This window comes from Notothenia rossii (assembly GCF_949606895.1).
Source record: "Notothenia rossii genome assembly, chromosome: 5".
Taxonomy (NCBI): Eukaryota; Metazoa; Chordata; class Actinopteri; order Perciformes; family Nototheniidae; genus Notothenia; species Notothenia rossii.
The window spans coordinates 60827415-60853034 of NC_136903.1; the positions used below are offsets into that span (position 1 = coordinate 60827415).

The 25620-nt window shown below is 41.0% G+C and overlaps 2 protein-coding genes across 3 annotated transcripts in view; one reads left to right on the forward strand and one right to left on the reverse strand.

The window, feature by feature from the left end:
• Nucleotides 1–24990, reverse strand: LOC307040109 (uncharacterized protein). The gene is made up of 5 exons (XM_079682668.1): nucleotides 24903–24990; nucleotides 23114–23233; nucleotides 21974–22111; nucleotides 494–586; nucleotides 1–208 (listed from the first exon to the last, which is right to left on the reverse strand). Exons 1-5 carry the CDS (start codon nucleotides 24906–24908, stop codon nucleotides 44–46), a joined length of 522 nt encoding a protein of 173 aa, XP_079538794.1. The 5' UTR covers nucleotides 24909–24990; the 3' UTR covers nucleotides 1–43.
• The window catches only part of lmcd1 (LIM and cysteine-rich domains 1), a 24617-nt gene continuing 19948 nt past the window's right edge, over nucleotides 20952–25620 (forward strand). Inside the window, exon 1 of one of the 2 annotated variants that reach the window (XM_079682665.1) lies at nucleotides 20952–21707. The gene's annotated coding sequence lies outside the window, so the exon portion shown is untranslated. The remainder of the gene's footprint in view (nucleotides 21708–25620) is intronic. The other variant, XM_079682666.1, reaches the window with a different exon arrangement.

Consider the following 25620-nt stretch of genomic DNA (forward strand, 5'->3'; position numbering starts at 1 on the left):
GCTCCATAAGGACTTTTTGCTCAACTTCAAAAGTGGATTGCAGTTATTTCGGATATCTTAAGTTCAGTGCGTATATGAGACCGAGGGCAAGCTGCTGAGGACCTCTGATCCTTCGATGAGAACCTTGACGTCTTTGATGAAACTGATCCTCTTTCCCAATGACAAAGATTGCCATTGTTGCCTGCTCCAGTTCTCCAGCCTCAGCATCCTGCAGATCATGCAAACAAAAGGGAAATGGATGAGGACCACAGAGTGTAGTTCTACAGGCCTGAGGCTCAAAAGTTTCCCCAAGTTTGCAGCTACCTTTTAAAAATACAAGATTATAGTGGATAGATGAAAAAAGGAAAGTTCTCAGTTTAGTCGGCCCAAGAGGAAAGCTCAGGAGGTCATCACAAATGACTAGCTTTCTAACCAAGCAGTTATTTGCATGCAGTACAAATATGTTATTTTTCTTTTATGAACAAACATCTTGTGAGTAAGTGGGAGGTCTTACCTGGAATTCTTTGATGAGATGGTCAACAGGTTCACCCAGGTAGATCATTAGAGATTTGAGGATGCATTCTCTTCTGATGGTGATGTCCACAGTCTGAGTAAGAACAGTTATATATTTATTAGGGCCGGGACTTTAACGCGTTAATTAAGATTAATTAATTACACAAACATTAACGCGTTAAAAAAATTAACGCATTTTAATCGCACTTATTTTTGCCCTGCGGAACATTTCTCACTGGATGAGTTTCAGGCGTACCGATTATACTGGAGCACCAACTAACGTTCATGACTTCAGACAACAACAAACCACAGTGAACAATAGTCAAACATGAACGAAGAAGCTGTTGAGACCGCTTTGGTTGGCCCCGTGGATGGGAAATTTTGTTTTAAAAACGGACGGATGGAAGCGTCGATAAGAGCACGGTTGTATGCAAATTATGCAAAAAGGAATTTGCATATCACCGCAGCACATCAAGCCTCAAGTATCACCTCAATGCAAAACATATAGCAGCTAGCGTGGAAGCTAGCGTGGACGTTAGCCCGACTCCGAGTACAAGGACCCACACCATAGTTGCCCTCAGAAATCGGGAGCATTTCAAAATGCAAAATGGGGGGGGGGGGGGTGCTAGTGGATCGCCGGAGCTGTTAGATTAACATTAACATGCTTATTGTAGTTGTAAGTGCACTGCCTTGCGGCCTGTAGGACCGTCCTTGATGGAGCATTAGTGTGGACTGGACCTGCATTTTACAGGAAAGGAGTGAGCAGAGAGTAGAGTAGTTGTCGATTCTTTTATCTGTTTTCTGTGAATATCTGCCTCACCCTCTCAGACTTTGAGTTGCGCGCGCTACCAAAGAGACGTGTTACCATGGAAACCAAACAATGGTGTAGCTGTATGAAAGTCCGAGTTGAAACAGTCGTGTGTAAATGGCTGGTTTTGGAAGCCGGAAGTGGAACGAAGGTCGGAGACGCGTGACAGAAAGCTCAGAGAGAATCGGAAGACTCCGATACATACAGAAACGGTAGCATTGGACTGTTATTTTCGGGCGGATTTGCATAAACTGTACATTGAGTGTTTCATCATATCAACCAGCTCAGATGGTAGCCAAAGAGACGATATGGACTGGATGAGATCCAAAGCTGCGAGGAAGAAAAGATCTTTGAAAGAAAGAGATAGTTCAGTAAGAGCTAGAAGTTGGTCGGATTTGTCGGGTGAAGCAGACAAGGCTAATCAAAGCAAAAAATCAAAAATCAGTCAAAGTGTCAGCCAAGCAATGTTGGATAAAGAACTAGAACACGAGTGGAAAGTTGTAATAGAATTCAATCAGGATGGTGGGCATTACCACCCGATTAAACTTACCAAAGCAATTGAAAAAAAGATTGGAATTTTTTTTGATACATGCCAATAACAAACAGCAGCAGGAAAAGATTCTGGGAATGAACTCACTGAATGGGGGAGAAAATGAAGGCGCATGTACCAGGAACAATGGCAAAACTGAGAGGAGTAATTTCAGGAGTACCATTGGACATGTCAGTGGAAGATATTAAAAGTGAATTAAAAGTAGGTAAAGTAGTGGAAGTCACAAGGCTTAAAAGCAAACGGGATGGCACATTCAAAGAAACATTATCAGTTCTCATTCAGTTTGAGAGAACATTACCTAAGGCAGTACACATGGGATATTTGAACTTCATTGTTAGGGAGTACATTCCCAAACCTCTCAGGTGTTACGCATGTCAACGAATGGGGCACAGCTAAAAAAAGGGCAGCTAAGGTGTGCGAGATGCGGAGGAAAACACGAGTATGGAAAATGTGAAAAGGATGCAAAGGTTAAATGTTGTAACTGCGGAGGAGATCACAGTGCTGCGTTTGGAGGATGTGAAGTGCAGAGAGAGGCCAGAGAGGTGCAGAGGGTTAAGATTACAAACAAAGTTTCATACGCAGAAGTAATAAAGAAAATAAGGGGAACAATAACAATCAATAAGACCCCTAGTGGAATGGAGCAGAGCATTACAATACAAAATGGCAGGAACACACCAAAAAGTAATCTTCAAATCCAACCCCACAGCGCCACCAAGAGTAAAGAGGATGATGATGTTCTAGGAGTGAAAAAGGTGAATTTTGTGGTATTCATATGCCATACTGTAAATGTTGCATTACAGTTAAAAAAGAAAAGTGATAGAATCAAAGCCATTGTGGAGGCAGCTGGAAAATTCCTAGACCTGAAAGATATTAAAGCAGATCAGATGCATGCAATGTTAGCTATAAATGGAGCTGGGGAAAATGAAAATCAGGATGAGGGTTAGATCCTTAATCATGGTTCTGCACATATTACAGTGGAACGCAAGAAGCCTCATAGCTAATGGTCAAGAATTCAAGAAATATATATATGAGCTAGAGGTGGTCCCTGAGGTAATATGTGTGCAAGAAACCTGGTTACGACCTCAATTAGACTTTGTCATTCCAGGATTTAGCTGTATAAGGCATGATAGAGCTAATAGTCAAAATGGTTGAGGGTGTGCCACGTTTCTCAAAGATGGTGTGGCATATAGGGAGGTGCAATCTCCTGATGATATAGAGTGTATTATAGTGGAAATTTGCAACCCTAGGAAACAAGATAACATTAGGATAATCAATTTATACAACCCATGTAAAAATCTAACCACTGATATATTTAAAGAAATAGCAGGCAATAAACATAGGAAGGAATTTTGGTGTGGTGATTTCAATGCACACAACAGTCTATGGGGCAGCAACCATACAGATAGTAACGGAAATATAGTGGAAGAAATGCTGGAAGAAAGAACACTAGTATGCCTTAATGATGGACATGGCACAAGAGTAGATGTACACAGGGGGAAAGTCTCATGCCTGGATCTGACATTAGTGTCAAACTGTTTGGTTCATACATGCGAATGGTTTGTTTTGAATAGCTCCACTGTAGGAAGTGACCATTATCCAGTGCTTACTAAAATGAATACTAATGTATATATGCAGGAAGGAGGTGTAATAACCAGGTGGTGCTTTGCTAAAGCTGATTAGGGAAATGTAGGATATGGTGTGAGGAGTCGGTACACCTGATAACATCAGAGTAGAGGTCATTACAAGCCAAATAACGCAACATATACTGAATGCAGCAGAGAACAGTATACCCAAAACAACAATCAAGGGTAGGAAGAAAGTGGTGCCATGGTGGAATGAGGAATGCAGCAGGGCTATTAAAGAGCGAAATAATGCATTCAGAGAATTAAAGAAAAACATGACGCAAAATAATGTTATAGAGTTTTCAAAGGAAATCGTATATTAGCCACATGCTAAATGCTAACCGTAGATGAAGGATTTTCAGAATAAAAGCTTAACTGCTTGTGCACAAGAATTTCTGGTTTTTCAGTATAAAAGAGCGTTTAAACTGACGGTATGTTTAAGCTACATTATACCATCAAAACATTGATTTTAAATGTCTAACAGTCCCTCCTTACACACCTAAAAGGTGTGTATAATACTGAAATCAATGAGTGTCAAGGGGTGAACACTGAGGCATGAACTCAATTGCACGACTCAAAACTCAGACTCAGATAGCGTTTCAAAATAAAGACTTTACTGGAATTTTGCACAGTAATAAAATAAGGAAAACAAAACACTCTTTCGAGGAAAACTAGAATCGTGATCTATAGCATAGGTCCGTGAAAGGTCCGTGAGGTAAGCCGATACGTAGGTCTTCGAGAGACAACGAACTGACAATTAACAGGAGGGAGCTAACACAATATATACACAGGTAAGTAAAGGGGACACAGTTGGAAACAATCAGGGCGGGGAAAATAATCAAGGAAGCAGGAGACAGAAAGGGGCGGGGAGCGTGGAGGCCTGAAATGAGAGGAAGAAATAATCAAGGGCATAGACATAAAACACAAGACAAAGGGACATGACAACTCTAACATAAAGAATAAACTTTCACTATAAGTTTCTTGGACATGACAGTACCCCCCCTTCTAGGGACGGCTCCTGACGGCCCAGGCTCCTCTGAGTTGAGGCGGTCAAAATCCTCAATGAGGTTTTTGTCTACGATGAAGCGGGAAGGAATCCATTGCCGCTCCTCAGGACCATAACCCTTCCAGTCAACCAGTAACTGTCGCTCTCTACCCCTTTTCCGACTAGCCAATAGTGACTTGACCGTGTAAACCGGACCTCCATCGATCATCCGGGGGGGTGGGGGGGGGGGGGGGGTGTTTGACGGTGGGAACCATAGCGCTCTCCTTCAACGGTTTTAATTTCCCTACATGGAAGGTGGGATGTACCTTCATGGCCCTGGGAAGCCGTAGTCTCACTGAGACTGGGTTTATGACCTTGGTGATGGGAAAAGGACCCACAAACCGGGGAGACAGTTTTCGGGAGAGTACGTGGAGGGGAAGGTCTCGTGTAGAGAGCCAGACTTTTTGGCCTGGCTGGTATACAGGGGCTGGTCGGCGTTTTCGGTCTGCTGCTCTTTTAACCAGTTGCGCATTCCTGCAGAGTATCTTCCTAGCCGCAGCCCACACGCGCCGACAACGCCTGACCAGAGCGTGGGCAGACGGGACCGTGATCTCCCTCTCCGTGGCTGTGAACAGTGGCGGCTGGTAGCCATAAACACAGTGAAACGGGGACAGGCCCGTGGCAGAAGTAGGGAGGATGTTGTGTGCATACTCAACCCAGGTGAGGTGCTCGCTCCAGGATTCTGGGACACCAGGCAGCGCAGGCAGGTCTCCAGTTCTTGATTTGGGCGCTCTGTCTGGCCGTTAGACTCCGGATGGTATCCAGACGAGAGACTGACCGTGGCACCGATGAGGCTGCAGAACTCCTTCCAGAAGCGTGACACAAACTGGGGGCCCCGGTCTGAGACAATATCCTTAGGGAAACCATGAAGCCGAAACACATTCTGCATCATGACCTCCGCCGTTTCCTTAGCTGAGGGCATCTTGGGCAGAGCAATGAAATGTGTCATCTTGGAAAATCTGTCCACTACCGTGAGAACTGTGGTTTTACCTCTAGAGAGGGGCAGGCCAGTGACGAAGTCCATGGAGATCTCTGACCAGGGCCTGTTGGGCATAGGGAGTGGTTGTAATAGTCCTATTCGCGCCCTGGAAGAGGTCTTGTTTCGAGCGCAGATAGGGCACGCCTCCACATACTCCTTCACCTCCTTCTCCATGGATGTCCACCAGAAACGTTGTTTAATAATGAACATAGTTCTCTTGACTCCGGGGTGACAGGTGAGCAGCGAAGTGTGAGCCCAGTGGATCACCTGTGGTCGCTCAGCCTCCTGAACAAAAATCCGGTTAGGCGGGCAACCCCTTGGTGCAGGAGCTCCAGCATTGGCACGTATTACCTCCTTCTCTACTGGCCAAGTCAGCGCTCCTACCACCCGGTTCAATGGGATGATGGGTTCCGGCTCCTTGGCTGCAGGCACAGGGTCAAACAGACGGGACAGAGCATCAGGCTTGACATTCTGAGACCCCGGCCTGTAGGAAAGAACAAAGTCAAAACGGTTGAAAAACAAGGCCCACCTAGCCTGGCGGGAGTTCAGTCTTTTGGCCTTTCTTATGTACTCCAGGTTCTTGTGATCGGTCCAGACCACAAAAGGATGCTCGGCTCCCTCCAACCAATGCCTCCACTCTTCCAACGCTAACTTCACGGCCAGCAACTCACGGTTTCCCACGTCATAATTTCTCTCTGCTGGGGAGAGCTTCCTGGACAGGAAAGCGCAGGGGTGAAGTTTGTTGTCCTTCTGTTGTTGCTGGGAGAGGACCGCTCCCACCCCCTCGTTGGAGGCATCCACTTCCACCACGAACTGGCGAGTGGGATCCGGCATGGTAAGTATGGGGGCAGTGGTGAACATCTTTTTCAGCCGAGAAAAAGCCTCCTCAGCCTGAAGAGACCACACAAAAGGCACCTGAGGGGACGTGAGGACATGAAGAGGGGCTGCAATAGCGCTGAAGCTCCGCACAAAACGTCTGTAAAAATTAGCAAAGCCTAAAAACTGCTGCACTTTCTTGCGAGAGTCAGGGGTAGGCCAACAGGCTACTGCGCTAACCTTCTCTGGGTCCATCCTAACCTGACCTGGGGAAATGATGAAGCCCAAAAAAGTGACTGTTTCTACATGAAATTCACACTTTTCAGCTCTGACAAACAACCTATTTTGGAGCAGTTTCTGTAGAACCAGGCGGACATGTTGTTTGTGGGTGTGAATGTCAGGGGAGTAGATCAGAATGTCGTCCAGATAAACAAAAACGAAAAGGTTCAGAAACTCCCTCAACACGTCGTTGATCATAGCCTGGAAAACTGCAGGAGCGTTTGGCAATCCAAATGGCATGACCAGGTATTCATAATGTCCTGAAGGGGTGTTAAAACCCATCTTCCATTCATCGCCCTCCCTGATCCTGACCAAATTATAGGCGTTACGCAGGTCTAACTTGGTGAAAATCTTGGCTTCCTGAAGCTGCTCGAAAGCGGACGAGATGAGAGGGAGGGGGTACCGGTTTTTAACCGTAATGTCATTGAGAGGTGAGTAGTCGATACAGGGCCTAAGAGACCCATCCTTTTTGCCCACGAAAAAAAAGCACTCTTTCGAGGAAAACTAGAATCGTGATCTATAGCATAGGTCCGTGAAAGGTCTGTGAGGTAAGCCGATACGTAGGTCTTCGAGAGACAACGAACTGACAATTAACAGGAGGGAGCTAACACAATATATAATATACACAGGTAAGTAAAGGGGACACAGTTGGAAACAATCAGGGCGGGGAAAATAATCAAGGACGCAGGAGACAGAAAGGGCGTGGAGGCCTGAAATGAGAGGAAGAAATAATTAAGGGCATAGACATAAAACACAAGACAAAGGGACATGACAACTCTAACATAAAGAATAAACTTTCACTATAAGTTTCTTGGACATGACAATGAGTTCTTCATCTGAACTTCGCATAGTACATATCTCATATTACAAACATGCAATCTAAATGGAATGGTTCAACAGGCTTAACTTTACAGAAATACAAAATAAATTATTTGCCTGTGCTCAAACATAAAAGTTTTCCCTCGTGTATAACTTCTAGTGTTTGCATTCAATATCATTCTTCAAAATAGCAGCAATGGCTTGGTATCAGAACATTTCTTCCTCCCTCCTTTCACAGAAACCGTTCTCATACCACGCTCAGTGTTAAGGCACTTGTTTTTACAAAGTGAAAAGAAACAAACCATTTCAGAATAGCAATGATTTATACAACATGAAATCTACCATATTAGAATAGTATAAAATAATAAAGTTAAATAAAACGGACTATCTTAGAATAGTGTAAATTTAATTGGAATAATAAAAATATACTATCTTGGAATAGTATGAAGTAAATTGAAATGGATTCACTCCATTTTAATTTTGTTCACTTCTTCACATGATATCATTTAAAGAATCACATCGGCTGGACATTCATTGATCAATCTCATCTCCGAAAATCCATATCATTTAAACTAACTCATCATTTTCATCAACATCTGTATACTGGGTGGGTCGTCTTGTTCCGCTAGCATTTGTAACTGTCTCTTCATGAGAAATGTACCCTCCCTCCTTTCATACCACTTAAGGTATGAAAGTAATATGTTCTCTAGAAGGGGCCGTTGTACGTCCTACTCTGGGGTACGGCATTCTAGACAGTCATTTCTGGGAGAAGATTTTAGTCAGTTACAACAGTTGTAGAATTTCATCACTTAAAAGTTCCTACTCAGTAACTCTGGGTGGTCTATTCTAATGCAGTGATAAAGTCCCTGAAATGGTGTGAGAACCGGTGGAATATCAATAACTCATTATACTAATTTATTTTCAATTCTGGTCTACTTAAATAGCTATGCTAACCCCTTTAACAGTGTGTGGAACCTTGGGTGCCGAGCATGTGATAATTACTTCCTCCTTTAGAAAAGGATTTTAAAAACAGAAGTAATTTCATTAATGGTTTGTAGTTTAATTCAGGAATTTACACTTATGGCAGATATGTTTTTCCTTTAAATAACATCTCTAAATGTCAGGTCATCTGGGGAATGGATGACCATTAGGAGCTGGTGGCGCTTGTCTTTTAAAACTCATACTCTGGTGCCGTGCGCTCCCTCTGAAGCTGCAAGTAAGATTTAAAACATCTGCAGGGTGGATCGAGCGACCCCTTCTCCCTGAACGATATTTGTTGTAAAATATGCACCATCACAATGAGTGATCCAAGGCCCCCCATGTATTACTCCCAATTACATTAGTTTTTTTTTAAAATTTAAAATGTGCAATCTCTCTTTGCCCATGCTGTCTTTTTAAAACTCTACATCTTGAACGGAAAACAAATGTTATTTCCACCTTAATCTTCCCTCCTGAGGTAATAACCATGCTACAATGGAGAAATCAATACTCTAGATTGGAATACTATCTTTGGCTTGGTACTAGCTCTACCTTTAACATTTTCCATACAAATAAAGATTTGTCTGCTTTTATAGAGTGGTTACTAAAACCATCCCTTTAAACTGTAGGTCTATACTGTAACAAATTAAATATTCCCTAAATTCACACATGAATAAAAAACTCTTAAAGAATCATTTGTTCATATGATGAAAAGATTGAATAATATGTTCTACCCTCAGTGTGTTTTTAAGGTTATTTAATAGTTTCCTCTTTTTTCTTTATAAATTCACCAATTGATTAATTCATGGCTAATAAATATTTTTCTTTACGTATTTCTCGTTGGTGAATAAGTGTGTTTGTGTAAACTCACTAACTCCCGTTTCCCTTCTCTCCCCCTCTGGTTGTCAAGCCACGAGCCCCTCACGTTCTGCCGGACCATGCCAACTCCTCCGTCCTTTCCTCTCCTCCGTCCACCTTCTCATCAGTCCATCCGCTCTTGGATCCTTCCGCTGTAACTCTTTTCAGTGTCCCATCTGCTTTGCATTTCATCTCCTCCTTTACAGTCTCTACTGGTTGCATGGAGGGCGTATTCCGCTCTCATGTCCCACACTCTGCTCTTGTGCCCAAATCTTGTGGCTCAGCTTGGAACTTCATGTCCTGTAGGGGACCGATGAGAGTGTGCCTTTTTATGTCACCTGTAGTTCTGGATGCCTCAGGTGGAGATGGTTCAGCTCTGCTTCTCTGTCTGTTCGATGGAGGAGGAGGAGTCTTCCGTGGTGAGGTCTTTTGTCTGCTTGGAAGTTGGGGTCGTAGCGTTCTGACAGGCGGATAGATAGAGAGAGAGATCTCGGGAGGCATTACTTATAGTTAAATTCTAACACACCGAGGTAAAATAAATTCAACCTTTTCCACTCTATTTTTCTAATCTTACCATCCATCTTAGTTGTTAAATGTCATCTAAACACAATTCATGTCTACTAATAATTTTACCATATCCCTAAACATTGCTTTCACCCACTGTAACATGTTTACTCCAATTAACTCTTTCAGGAAACCATTTTCTTCTATACATTTAAATATCTACATGTTTCAAGCACCACATATTTCACACACTATAAAAGAACGTCTCCATATTTTCTCCATCACTTTAATACCACTGTTATTTAGAACCTTAGTAACTTTTGTGACTGGACATATCCGCAATGTCGCCACTATCTGCTGGGGAATCTTGTTCATAGAGTTTGTGCATACAAAGCTGTACTTGTGGGTTAGTAGCCTGTGTCTAACAATCATTTTCAATAATTGTGCTTAGGTCACCGGTCGGTTGTTCATAGCTTAACAGGGGGTGTTTCTGGTACAGACTAAAACATGGATCCAGTGTATTTAGAGATTCCCCTAATCTGTAAATCCCCATCACTTACATATCCCGATCACTTAAACCCATCTCATCATTTGATACAAGAACTGCATATAGGGGGGGTGAATCATCTTGATTATAACCGCCTCTTGTTTGGGAACGAGTATTTCTAACTCCTCCTCTTGTTGCTCAGCTGATCTTTTGGCTCTGAGGATAAGTGAAAGTCTGTGAAACACAGCTGGAGTCTTGTTAGTGATGTGGGCATTCTCTATGAGTGAACTAATGGTTCCATGTTTTACTTGATATTGTACTCCCCTTCCAACCAACAAGGTGCCAAGTGTAATGAGCACAATCAACAATGCTATTCTGACTCTTATCCCTAGGGGACCCCACAATTGGTTTGGCTTTGTTCTCGTCATCATCTCTATTTTATCCCTGGTTGTGTCCGTTACAGAATTTAAATAATGAGTCCAAAAATAACATACAAAAAATTGGACTCTTTTTCAGATGTAAAACAAAAAAATAGGTTTTCACATTAATGTACAATCTATAAAAATCTATAGACAATTTGTCTTTTGAGCTGTTTCTATCTTTATCTTATTTCTATTTATTGTTTTGTTCCAGCTCTGCCAAATCAGTCCTAACTCCCAATAATGTTCTGGAAGTCGCCAGTGGAGGGTGACAATGTGTGAGGTGGTGTCAATTTGCTCCTTTTTCTTTACCTTTAAACCGGAGCGCGTGTGAAGTTTGTTACAACCTTTCACGCTTCCGTCCACCGGGGATGAGCCCACTGTCTTTTGTGAACTTTCACCCTCACCCAATCACCTGGCCGAACAGGAGTCTCTTCTGGTGTCTCGTCTGGTATCTCTGTAGTTTTCCTAGCCTGCTGTGTAGACAAAACTTGCATAATATTACTCAGAGTTCTGACATATTCATCCACTTCTATTTGTCTAATATCTAAAACTGGACCACTCCCTCCTTGGAGAAGGCCCAAGCTTTGGCATACCTCTTGTTGTTTCATGACCTATTGTTGACTACATGTTATTATTTATTAACTACAACGTCACTGAAATCAACATATCTGTATAATCATGACACTCCCTCCTTTGAGCATAAAATGCTCAATTAATATTGTAATGATTACCGTATTATGAACAGGACATGGAAATCCCACAACGTTGCATTAAATAAATATAAATTCTCTGTGTACCCACAAGGCGTACAAAAATATCATATGATGTATGGCTTTCTGATGGCATAAATGCATATTCACAAAACATTTCCCATTAGCACTTCTAATAGTTTACTTGTTTCAATAATGGCTTTTGTCATGGTATTATGCATCATCGTTGCTGCGAAAAACAATACCCCTGGTGTCGCTAATGCGTCTCGATAACTCTAGGATTAGAGGATTGGTTGACACTGCTGAACTAACATATGATAAAATAATCTGTCTCCAAACTGGAGGGAAAATATGAACTATTCTCACAGCGAGTGACCTGCATGAAGGGCTGGTGCTCCTCACTCATAATGAGATATTGCCTTACGCACTACACTATAAATCAGTAAAGTTACTCAAGGATAAATAAATAAAGACTGATTCTTGAAACTGTTGTAAAAACCCTACAACTTCTTCATCAGTGTTATGTTATTTAATCTGCGGCTCATGCCTTAAAACAGACACTTCAGACCGATTATAAAATTGTGTTTATGAGAAAAATGTAATCTGACTCCATAAATCACATAATTGTTTGATTAAAAACTGCACTTCTGGCTAAGAATAAATGAAGTTCCCCTTTAAACACAGCCCCGGTCTTCTGACGGGGTCTATCTATGTACTGGCTGGAAAATGTTGGGCCAGTCTCTGTCGCTCCGTCACAGTTCTCCCACTAACAGTCAGTCTCTAGTTCTGCTGGGTTCTTGTTGACTTCTTCACTGGTTTGAGACAAGCGACCCTATTGGACACCTCCCTTTGTAGCCAGACTTCACCACAGCAGAATCGAGTTTCTGTTTTCAGGTCTGGACAGCTTCACGTCAGGTGTATCGCCGCCCCTTGCATATTTTGGGTGGAAGCCCGTCTTCTTGACCTCACTAGTTGTGTGGACAATAGTTTTCTGTGTGGGGGAACAACATCACTCGTAATGTATTTTCCTTCTCATAATTACAAAAATAGTCTGCTAAATGTTCTACTCTGCTACTTCTAATCTGTGGATGCTCTATGTATTAATGCAATATTCTACTCACTATCTTTTAAATAACATTCAACCTCTCCCTCCTGTGGTGACATATGTGGCTCTATGTAGCTGGATTTCAAAATACTCTAGTGCTGAAGATGCATCACCTGATGGTCTGGTCCTCTAAGCGTCCTCATTGTTGTGGTTGATACCAGGCTGTCTGTGGCAATTGGTTCATGTTTGGAAATCCTGTACGTCTTTGACATCTCTGGGTTGCTTGGTATTTCATATCGTGGTAAATGAGATGTTGTCTCCATTCTTCAATGGGTATAGCGTCTAATGCCACCACATCTCCCAGGCTTGCCTGCACTGATTGGGGAAGGGCGTTAATGACCGCGTTCTTCCACAGCATTACGACAGACGGTGAAACGTCATGTCGTTCTCCAGTGCAGTCCTCCCACACTCCTTCACATCTCTTCAGGAAGGCATACATGTCTTCCCCCGGTTCTTTTCTCAGGCTGTTGAGGGCATGTAAACTCCGTGTTGTTGGGTAGATTTGACGAATGGCAGCCCAATACCTCGACCTGACTTTGTTGAAGAAAATGTAATCTGGAGAGTTGGTGCATTTGGCCTTGGAATCCACTGCTCTTGCCTCTAGTCTTCCTTCTATCCGTCCAAGCAGTGCCCTCATGTCTCCCAAGCACAGGTGGTCTTGGACTGTGTATTTCTCCAGATCATTCACCCACTTCTGACTTCCTTGTAAGTGGAGGTAGTTTTGCCGCTAATGCTTCCATGTCTCTGTGAGTCCATGATTAGTATTTCAATCCTCCTTCTCCAGCCACTATCACCGGTAGCATGAGTGTTGAGCAGTTCTTGAGTCTTCCAGCTTCAGTTACTGTTGTTGTGTCTGGAGAACCTTCGTCTTCTCTTCTCTGGAGTTGTGCTTCCATACTTTTGCTGAGTTCTTCCATCTTTCTGTTGAGCTCCTGTTCCATTCTTCTGCCGAGTTCTTCCATCTTTCTGTTGAGCTCCTCTTAGAGGAGTTTTACCTCATACTCCAAGTCTTTGACACGTGTAGCTGTGGGGAGACCATCCAACTCCAATACTCCTCCTAAAACACCTAGAGTTGGAGCTTGTATTGGCGGTTGAAAGAAAATGTATTCTTCTGTCATGTAGGGAGGAGGCGCATCTGTCAGGTTTGGAAGGAGCTTTGAAGGTTGGATTACTGGAGCTTCTTCTGTCTTTTCTTTCTTATCTTCCTTTGCTGTGAGTTCTGCTCCTTGAGCCACATACATGCTGTTCGTTGATTCTTGGCTGACATATTTTAGATGGAGTACCAGACTTTTAACTCTAGATTTTCTTTTTTCAGCTCTGTTTATAGCGCTTTTAGCAGGTCCATACCAAGGGGGTTGTCCGGCTTTGATCCATGCTTGTTGTTCTCGCAGGTATTCTCAAATTTCATGGTCAATTACTGCTTTTCTATGGGCTTTCGTTGGTGCTGGTTGATCATCAGCTGGATACAGTCCTCTCGTTTGCCATTGTTCCAACAGTTTCTCCATGTGGTTCCATGTCTTTTGTCTAAGATTTGGAACTGTTATAGCATCTGATCTGATTTTTATCCTTCCCTTGATATCTGCTGTTGAGCCTGGCCCTGCGTCTAGTCTCAACTTCGTTTGTTTTGGTGACAAGTTCTCTAATTATTTATTAAATTATCAAAGATGAAGCACTAATCTTCTGACTAGCACCTTCGTTGCTGTTCGTCCGAACTTTAAATATTTTTTTTTTTGCTCAAGGTTTTATTAACTTTTTTTTAAATTATAGATTATTATTTTTTTAAAGTTTTAGGTAAAATATTAATAAAGTTAATTAATATATAAAAATATGCAAAATTGAAATATGAAATGTTAAAATAAAGTTGTACCGTGTATGGTTTTGACTTTGAAATATGAATATGGTTCAAATCCAAATCTCCTGTGTACAGTGCATACCGAAATGTATGAAATTATGCTAATGTCACTACTTGTGTTAGCTTCAATAAATTGGTGTTTGAAAAAGTATTATGTAAAGTTTCTTCTCTTATAATTAGAAACCACTTGCAATTCTATATTGGCGATCAAGCATGTGTTTATTTATAACACTTAAAATTATACTTCACAATGTTATGGTGTTTCTTCTATTTGTGTAATAATTCTGTACTTCCACCAGAGTGCGCTATTTTAATTTCCAGCTTAATCCACTAGGGCAGCCTTTCCCAAACTCAGGGTCGCGACCCACCGGTTTTGATTGGGTCGCCAGTTAAATGCATTGCTACACACATAGAGCTGATGGCTGCATTGCAAATAATTATTTTAAATTATTTTTGTATTTTATTTTTTATTTTGAAAATGAAATTCTGCAGTCTGTTTATTGTCTGTTGATTTATCCCGATCGTACATGATGGCAAAAAGACGATACAAAGAGGAGTTTTTAAACGTTGGCTTCACAAAAGCTGTTAGAAATGGAGAGGAGCGGCCTCAGTGTGTTTTATGTAGAGAGGTGCTCAGTAACGAAAGCTTGAAAATGAATAAATTGGACCGGCATCTCCAAACAAAACATCGAAGGATTTTTTCATCTGCAAAGAAGAGTCTTTCAAGAAGCAGTGTTTTGACGGCGGAAAAGTAAGTCACTCATTTGTATCATTTGTTTTGTGTTTTTGTGAGTTTGTCAGGGTCTGTTGTGAAATTGTTTCGTTAATGCAAAGTTGGATGAAATGCAGACTGAGCCCCGGAGCGGACCGCCAGCTGCGCGCTCTCACGCGTCCTCTACTCGCTCCCGCGAGTCCACTACATTCTGCAGCGGCACAGAGCGGTGTTTCAACTTTTACTAGCCTGAAATAGTTTTAAAACGGCCGGGAGAAAAACAGAGAAACAATAACCACAGGAAGATTAGAGGGAAAGTGACCGGCAGTATGAGAAGGAAAGCGAGAGAAAGTATCAGCCGCACGGACGTGACTCCTGCTGTGTGATGCACATAGGAATACATATGGGGGTTATTCCCTACCTTTATTCAAGAGCGTGGTCTTTAAATTTGAGAGCATACTTTATTGATTTCACGTTCAGAATATGTATTTCTTTCCTTCAAACCCTGTCCTCACACTCAAATAGTGCCTGCTTGCGCTTAGATTTGCTCTGCTTCTGCTCAAACTGTACGCTTGTACTCAGATATATTTCTGCTTACAGGTTTCCTGTGTTCCAGTTTAAAACCTTCTCCTTGCACTCAGGCTGTTTCTGTGCGCTCGTGAAATGTCTGCTCTCAGATTTCTTCTGTGCGCGCTTGGATCTTTTGTGCAACAACCCTGTCAAATTCCCTCAGTGCGGATTCTCCACAGTATTGAGTATGTAAGTCGCTTTGGATAAAAGCGTCTAACAAGTAACATGTAATGTAATGCGCTATAAATGCGGTTGCCAGGTCCACATTGGGTATAGACAGCGTACGCCGGCTGGTATTAAAAATCACCCAATAACCCAGCAATGTTAATGATAATATCTTCTCTGTTATTTTCAGGCATTCAAAGGGAACAGAGGGGCACTGACGGCATCCTATCAAGTCAGCCTCCACAAAAAGAGGTAATCAGTTGCCAAGTGTTTGAGTTTATTTGTCTCTCAGAGTGTTTTAAAACAGCTCTGTTCATTTAAGTGTTTAAAAAATGTGTGTACATAGTTTTTGATCTAGTGACAAACTTAATGTTGCACTTCTGATCATTTAAATTTGGTTTCACCTGTGATGCTGAATACACTTGACTGCACTTCCTATAGTTAGTGTTTTGTCCCTTTCTGTTTAAAACATGTTTTTGCTCTTTGTTCATTTAAAATAGTTTAAAATGGTGTGTATATAGTTTTTGAGCTAGCGACAAACTTAATATTGCACTTTTGATAATTGTATAATTAAAATTTGATTTGTACTGTATATACTTGACTGCACTTCATGTTTCGTCTTTCTGCTTTGATCCTTATTTTTTCTGAGCAAGCTCAAAGGGAAGGTTGTTATGGTGAGAAACCTAATTGCTGCGATGCACTTTTATAATTAAATAAATATTTTCATTTACATTTTAAATTCATGGTGTGTTGCATTCTTTGTTTATAACTGTAGATATTATGGAAAATCATGACATTTTTTGAGCTTGGGTCCCTTAGGACAATAACATTTCTGTTTTGGGTCTCATGCTGAAAAAGTTTGGGAACCCCTGCACTAGGGAATAGCTGTTGCAAAACTGACTTGTTTTTAACAAGGAGAAACTTATTTTCCTTAAAAATATCTTTAAAATAGGAAGAACATTACACTATGGTTAAACAATACAGCACATAACCGCCAAATTTGCAAACAAGAATATTCACAAAACCGCCAATACACATTTACCGGCAGAAGTACTTCCAATAGTTCTAACTCTAACAAGAAGTATGGTTCTTTACTAGATGGAATGCCTAGCCTCAGTGTGTTAAAGCAAACAGAGTACTTCAATTAGCATTTCATGAAATGGCGACTGCCGTGTGGTTCACTGTGAACATGAGGTCAAGACAAGATGGCAACTGGTTTTCCAACCTTTGACCTGAAGAACAAAGGGATTTGAGAAAACACCTGGAGTTGAAATAATGGTGGGGTGATATTTTGTCTAGTAAATTCAACACACAACACTGTAGTTTAAAATAACATTTCTATTTAGTTTACAATGATAAATGGTCCTTATACCCTTACGTCATAGCCCTCTACCCATGTACGTAAATGTTTTGACTTTAAGAGCCAGTATGGTCATCTCTTCTGTTTAAACACGCCATTTATGGGATAAAATGGGACGCTATCCAAACACAATCAGAAGAATATCGTCTATCTAACGCACGAATGTCGCACTTCCTGCCGTAATCCACAACGCAATGTCTTTTTGAAAACAGAAATAAAGTAACCACTGAAAGCTTCAAACTCCTCAGGCCTTTTCCTTGAAAAATGACTTTTTTTAAAAACAGCCTCACACTGTTGTTAACACAAAACACTCACTCCAATAACCTTAGCTTCAAACTTTGGCTGTGTCTTTGCCTCAAGCAGTCCCGACTGCTTAATGGCCTAAAACCATTCACGTTAACTTAAAACGCAACAAAAGACACCTATAGAAGTGATTGGCCTCTAGCCGACATGTAATAACAGACAAACGAATAGCATGCAGGTTTAAATAGAACAAAAGACATTGAACTCACCCTGCCTGTGACAAAGCAACGCCACGTGTGGTAGGATACCAATGTTTATCAATTTAGGCTTGTTTTAACTTACATTTAGGCAGTCTTTCTCAGGAGTCCAACTTACCAGACAGACACACACTCCTATTGTTCACTATGTAATCTATTGAAGATTTTGAATAAACAGGTACTTCTTTACCTTTCTGTATGGGCCCGAGTGTATGTCTGCCAGCATTGTTCAAGCTCCTTTGAAAACTGCAACTGCTCTCCCGGTGGAACGAGATCACGTCAGGGTCACCAATTGTTAAATATGTTCTTTATTCTCGCGTCCAGGAGAGAAGCTTTAAAATGAGACTAAATGGAGTCTCTGAAAAGATTCAAATGGGATACTTTAATTAAAAAAGGCGCGGTAGTGTTACAGACAGATTATTGTTCCGGCAGAAAACAGCTGTGATCTGGCTCTCCTGAGCAAGAAGAGAAGGGCGAATCCTCTGCTGGCTCCTCCCCGCCTCGCCTCTAATGTACGTTGTTGCATTTAAACAGAGGATTGGTACTTTTCACCTTCAATATATGCTTAACCCGCCTTTTCTCCTCATATTCTCTTTCATCACTTTTCATGTAACACATTCTAAACGCTGTAATCAATACTCTAAAACATACAGAAAATGCTTCACGGCTGGTTTGGTTTCCGGTCATTCCGGATGTTGTCACATGCTACTCTCGTCTGTGAACAATAGTGTATTCAAATAAACTGTACTTTCATTTAATATTCAGCATGGTAGTATCTCGACATCTATAGTTGTAGTGTTAAATCAGTAGGTTTCGGTTTTCACCACTCCATGTCATTTCGCTACTCAATTCACCTCTTTAGGAAATCGTATATTAGCCACATGCTAAATGCTAACCGTAGATGAAGGATTTTCAGAATAAAAGCTTAACTGCTTGTGCACAAGAATTTCTGTTTTTTCAGTATAAAAGAGCGTTTAAACTGACGGTATGTTTAAGCTACATTATACCATCAAAACATTGATTTTAAATTTCTAACAATATACAGCCCCAGGACAAGACCAGCTATGCTATGCTATTTTTAGACAATTACCTATGGAAACTATGAAAATGGTGTTGCGTCTTTTCAATAAAATCTGGAGAGAAGGAGATATGCCAAGTGTGTGGAAAACAGCAATCGTGCTACCATTCAATAAGCCAGGGAAAGATACAGCTAACCCTAGTAACTACAGACCAATAGCTCTTACATCAAACCTATGTAAATGGATGGAAAAGATCATTGTCCGTAGGCTCTCATATGTACTGGAACAGAAAGGGCTGCTGAGTAGTTTTCAGAGCGGATTTCGTAAAGGGCGTTCCACAATAGATGCGCTAGTAAGAGTGAGTAACGATGTGGAAAAAACATTGAAAATGAAAGAGATAATGGCAATAGTGTACTTTGACATTGAAAAGGCGTATGACTCTATGTGGAGGGATGGGTTACTGATCAAATTGGGTAGAATGGGTATTGGAGGGAGAATGTACAATTGGGTAAGGGCCTTTTTAACAGACAGGACATTTAGATTAAAGGTTGGAGCAGATATTTCCAACTATTTTGAAATAGAAAATGGTATTCCCCAAGGGAGTGCAGTCAGTCCAATATTATTTAACATCATGATTAATGATATATTTACATGCTTAGACACATGCATTAAATCGGCTCTGTACGCAGATGATGGGACTATTTGGATGAGGGGAAGAAATGCCCCATACGTAATGGAGAATATAGCTAGAGTGATTACAAAAGTGGAGAGGTGGTCATATAACTGGGGATTCAAAATGTCAGAAAGCAAGTCATGCTACATGGTATTTACAAACAAATGCAAGATTGATGGCCAACAGCTAACACTATATGAGCGTCCAATGACAAAGGTGAATGAGTTCAAATACCTAGGACTGTGGTTTGATAGCAAATACACATGGAAAATGCATATTATTCAAGTGGAAACAAAATGCAAAAAAGTATTACATTTATTGCGAGCTGTAGCTGGATGCAACTGGGGTGCAGATAAACAAGCATTAATAGACATTTACAGATCAATTATGAGGTCCACAATAGACTATGGTTGTATAGTATATGGAGCAGCAGCAAAAACATCGCTTTTAAAATTGATAGAATACAATATAAAGCATTGCGGCTGTGTATTGGAGCAATAAAGTCATCCCCTATTAATGCAGTTCTGATAGAAGCAGGAGAGACCTCTGGAGATCAGAAGAGAGAAACTTGCTCTGTCATACTGGGTCAGACTACAAGGTAGTGGAGAAGAAAATATTCCAAACAGAATATTACAGGATTGCTGGGAATATGCAAAATTCCAGGGAAGTGAGTTTGGCTGGACGAGTAAGGAAAGAACGAGGGCATATGGAGTGGAGAATATCACGTTTGCCAAAGCAACCCCATTTAGCAGTGTTCCCCCATGGCTGTTCCCAGAAGCTAAAATAGATATGAGTATTGTAGAAAGGAAAAAAGAGTGGCAAATAAATGAAGTGGGAATTAAAACAAGTATGTATCTGAACGAAAAGTACTACAATTACCTACAAATGTATACAGATGGCTCTAAGAACAAGTAAGAGCGTGTTGGAGTTGGCATATACATCCCAGACTTTAAAATATCTATTTTAAAAAGAACATTTGATCAATTATCAGTGTATACAGCAGAAATGCTTGCTGTAATAATAGGATTGCAGTGGGTTGAAGAGGTCAGACCAGATAGGGTGGTTATATGTACAGATTCATTGTCCATATTACAAAGCATACAATCAACAACAACTACTAGAGAAGACATTCTCATAGAACTGAATCATAGCCTGTTAAGACTGCACAGAAGCGGCATAGATCTGCAGTTCTGCTGGGTGCCTGCACATGAGGGGGTGAAAGGGAACGAGTGTGCTGATAGATTAGCAAAAACTGCACTACAAAAGCGAATAACATTACCAGTTCAACTTGGTAAAGTAGAAGGAAAAGCAGTCATTAAGAAGAAAGGGATGGAGATCTGGCAGAAAAGGTGGGAGAAAGACCAGAAAGGCATGGACTATCACAAAGTACAAAATACAATTACAATTAATATTCATAAAGAAAGAAACAGAAGGGAGGAAATCATGATGGCTAGACTCCGAATAAATCACACGGCTTTGAACAGTACGCTGTATATCATGGGGAAAAGTGACAGTAACAAGTGTGGGAACTGTGCAGTTAAAGAAGATGTAGAACATATATTGTTACATTGTGAAAGCTATAAAGCGAAAAGAGAACAATTAAAGGCTAAAGTCTTAGAGGCAGAGAGGGAGTGGAGTGTGGTTGGTGTTTTGGGAACAAAAGGAGAGGAAGTAAAAGCTACCAGAAAGGCACTGTTTAAATTCTTGAGTGAAACTGGGGTAGGAAAAAGAATTTAACATTAGGTCAGGAAAGAACATAGATTTGTTTTGTTTTTTGTTTTGTTTTATTTACTTAATGGTTTTATTGATTTATTTCAATTTTATTTTGATTAGAACATAGGTTAATGAGTTGGAATGATGTGATGATGCATACTCATGTACAGTAGGTGGCGGTATGCACCTTTTAAGTTGTTTGCAATCCGCCAAAAGCAAGAGAAGAAGAAGAAGAAGAAGAAGAAGAAGAAGTCGTGTGTAAATCTGATTTTGTTAGAAATCGGGAGAAATATGACCCCGGGAGGAAACCGGGAGAGGGCAATGAAATCGGGAGTCTCCCGCGAAAATCGGGAGGGTTGACAAGTATGACCCACACCCAACCCACACTCAACCAGATGACTGGTTTCAGGGCCAGGATAACTAAGTCCACGTCTGAAAAAATAACCAGCTCACTGGATTGCACTCGACTGTAGACCACTTGGAGTGGTAGAAGATAAGGGGCTGCAAAAGGTACTACAGATTGCATCGTCTGACACAACATATGAGCTGCCATGCAGAAAGACAGTGACAAAAAGAATCCAGCAGCTTTATGACAATGAAAAGGAAGATAAAGAGAATTTATTGGAGAAAGCCGAATGTGTTGCCCTGACTGGGGATCATTGGACCTTGGTAAGCAATTCATTATTACCTCTGTGTGACGGCACACTTTATTGACATCTTCTCATTGTTCTCAGGTCAAATATTTATATGTGATTAAAAATGCGATTAATTTCGATTAATTAATTACAAAACCTCTAATTAATTAGATTAATTTTTTTAATCGAGTCCCGGCCCTAATATTTATATATATATTATAAATCAAATGCAAAAAAAAGGACGATTCAGCCCCTGATCCCACAGATAAAAAAACTCATTCATAGATGCCTCATCCAAACCTGCAAGATCCCGGTGGTCTTCTGTTTCACAACTCCTCCCATGCTCCTGATGACCTGCAGCAGTTTGGTGGAGTGTTTGTGCAACTGCGCCAAGAACTTTGTCTCCAATGGAATTGTTGTTATGAACTCAGCATTTACCTAGAAAATATAAGCAGCATAGAAAACAAAAAACACTGAGAATTTATAATACACATATTTGTTATAAAGAGCCAACGGTTTGATTAAAAGTACTCCAAGTCAGCTTGTATGAATGTAACATTCAAATTAATTAATCCACATATTTATTGAAAACCACCACCAAATAAAGACACTAAGAGTAATAGATGTAAAACTTATATTGTGATATATATTAAAAATAAAACATCAACATATTTGCCTTGGCTGTCTATAGTTGTTAGTTAGTTGGGCCCTCATTTCTTCTCCACTACAGGCTTACAATCAAGGGTTTCATCAAAAATAATGACCTCTTCCATGTGAAAAAGTGCAGGCCACCGCTCCAGGAGGCCTTCAATGCTTGGCCTCTGATGCACTATTTCTTGTCTTCGGTATCCAAACGCCTTCACCATCTTTTCTTTTATTGATTGCCGGTTGTTTCTTTTCTGTTGTTCTGCCAAAAGGGAAATTGTCTCTTGCTTCATGCTTTCTGGAGTCTCACCAATCAGCAAGGACGGAAAATGGTTGGCCTCAGCTCGCCCGGCTCCCTTTAAATTCTTCGCAGGGTAGGACTCTTCCTGAGACTTGGTCTTCAACGAGTTCACAGCAAGCTCTGCAGATGATTTGAGCTTGGTGTCAAGTCTAGATTGGTTCTTTGTGTACTCTGCATTTCCTCTCTGTAATTGACATTCTGTCTCATAGGAGAAGACCGGGATTGGAAACACTTTAGGCCACTGCTGTGTTCTTAATGATTCCGAGGAAGAGCCGCTAAGTAGTAATGTGTCATCTGTATTCACAAATCCAGAGGAGGAGTCTTCACTGTACAGTCCACTTGTAGGGGTACTATTTAATGGTATCTCAACTGGGTACAAGACCACAGTTGTAGAATCGGAGTCTAATTCGACAACTTTGATCACTGTTAAATCTTTAATCAGTGTCTTTGTACTGTAGCCTTATGTAACCTTCTAATCCACATGAATTCTTGACCTCCTCAATGAGCTCTTCCATTGAGTTGGGAATCCCATTTTGAAGCTCTAGTCTGACGCTGTTGTCGTCGTTCAAGATGATCAGCAATCGAACAGGTGGTCCAATATCAGCCTTGGCGCTCTTAAGAGAAAGAGAGAAATAGAGAGATGTGAAGAGGGAATTAATGAAATGCAGGTGTACACTCAATACATTTTTTCTTTTCAAATTGCATTGTGTTATACTTTACAAAGTATTACATTTACAAGCTTCAAACATGTATTTATCGGGAGATTTTGGCAATAAAAGTTTCATATTCTGCAAAAAATTCCCTGGAAACCTCCAAAACCCTTACACAGAAAGAGGATCTCTGCACACGCTTTTTTTTATATCAGCTTTGTGTTTCAATGGTTTTGTCCTAACCTTGGAGAGCCGTATGTTTACTGTCTACTTAATAAATATATATAAAAGTATTGTAAATGCATATACAATCGTAGTCACTTCATATCGTATGTTAAATCATTGTTTTAATTTATGGCCTTGGTGCCCTGGCTTTTGGCCTTTGTGCCCTTAAAAAATTGACAACTCAAAAGGCCAAGTGGCCTTGCCCCTAAAATGACGAAATTCCAGGCCTGGTCCTCATAAATGGTGACCAAAACGTTTGAGACCCACTGAGATAACTAGACTAAAGTGAACTATCTAAACACTCAGAGAGTCCCTTAACTCACTGAGCTGTAGTTATCTCTTTCAGTCTAACAGGAGAGAGCTCTCCCTCTCCTTGTTTTAGAAACAGCTTTTAATATCCGTTAGCACAGATAGCTAACCAATGCTAACAACAACAATGCAAATAGTGAGCTTGGTAGAAATATACTGTATAATAGTAAAGTTATTTAAGATGATGCCATATTTATTGAAGATTTTACATTATAAATATTCCCCAAAATTATTCAAAAGCATATTCTTCCAAACTCCTTGCTGTAGTATGACACACAGGAGACTATTGATGTGTGTGGTGACTTTGGTAGTAATAAGCTGTATAATAATGATTGAATATTATTGTATTCTCTTTTTTCGGAGTTGCACTTTGCAGACGGTCCCTGAGCACTCGTTTCTACTCCGGCTGCGGATAGAGACCAATGTAATGTGTCCAGCTCGGAGGACGGCGCGTATTGGCTTTTTTTGATTAAAATGTGATTGTAGTTCGTTGTCAACCTTACCACGGTACTTAGGAGACATCATTTGTGTCTGAATAACGTTTTGTTCATGAGTTATTGATCCGTGAAATCAGAATCTCCCAATATCGACTTTACTGAAGCCAGAAGACCGTCTCATTTCGTAGACCGCTCGGTTTGCTGTTCCTTCACTTTATTTTTATATTTCAATGCGTGAGTGTTGGCAGCCCTGTGCTACACACACATAGCTAGCTACCAGTTGATGTGAGCTAATTTATTGTCACTATTATCACGAATCTGTTGCAAAACGTCAGCTAGCTGTTTTTTTTTAAATCCTAAATCACAGGTTACCTACTCTAGCCACATCAAAACCCCAGAAAATGAACCTGATTGAGGCTTTGAACCGATGAACACTTATTATTTTTCTCCCTACTCTGAGATCGTGAGGCTTTTCATGCTTTCTCATGGACCTGTAACAGCTAGCCCTGACACTCACTCTCCCTGAAGGTAGACCTTTGTTTGAAACTGTGGGGAATTGGACATCATTCACGTAATAGTACATCATTAAAATGCTTTACACTGTATCAAGACTGTCAAGTTGTCAAAGTTAGCCAGTAACTACAGCTTTGTTTATCACTTACCTTCATAATTGTCGATGTAACTGGATATGTACATCTTAAACCCCTTTTCTCTTTTGCTCCTCGGGGCTGAGCCTGCCGCTTGTACCAGCCGATGTACATCACTGATGTTAACCTTTGGTAGGCCTTGGAGACATCGAGTGTAAAATAGTGCCATCACGTTAACGTTAGCCTTCTCACTTTGCTCTACCGCTATCTGTATGCTATCTGTATGCTATATATCATGCTATATATCTATCTATCTATCTAATATATCTAATCTATCTGAGGTTACTTACTGTAACCCCAGCTTCTATGAGTAAATGGCGCAGCCCTCTAAGGCTATCGCTATTGGGTAATCCCCGTGCGCACACTCGCAGCAGCACTGAAACACTTGTTGTCCACGCCCACCCGCAAGGTGGGCCCCGCCCTCGGGCCTCCTTCCGGTATAAATAGGAAGGAGGCCCGACAATCTGCTCCCATACAAAATAACTTTTCTTCAGTTATTCGTAGAGCCAGTGGGGCCCAGCGCTTAGAGGGCTACGCCATTTACTCATAGAAGCTGGAGTTACAGTAGGTAACCTCAGTTCCATTTCGTATATGGCTTCGCCCTCTAAGGCTATCGCTATTGGGTTAAGGGCGAAGAATGATGTAGTCTGCGCCCCACTGGGTCCGCCCGGCACTAGAAGCACAGACACACCTGCTCAATAACACCCCATGCCTGTTGTGCCATGCGTAATGG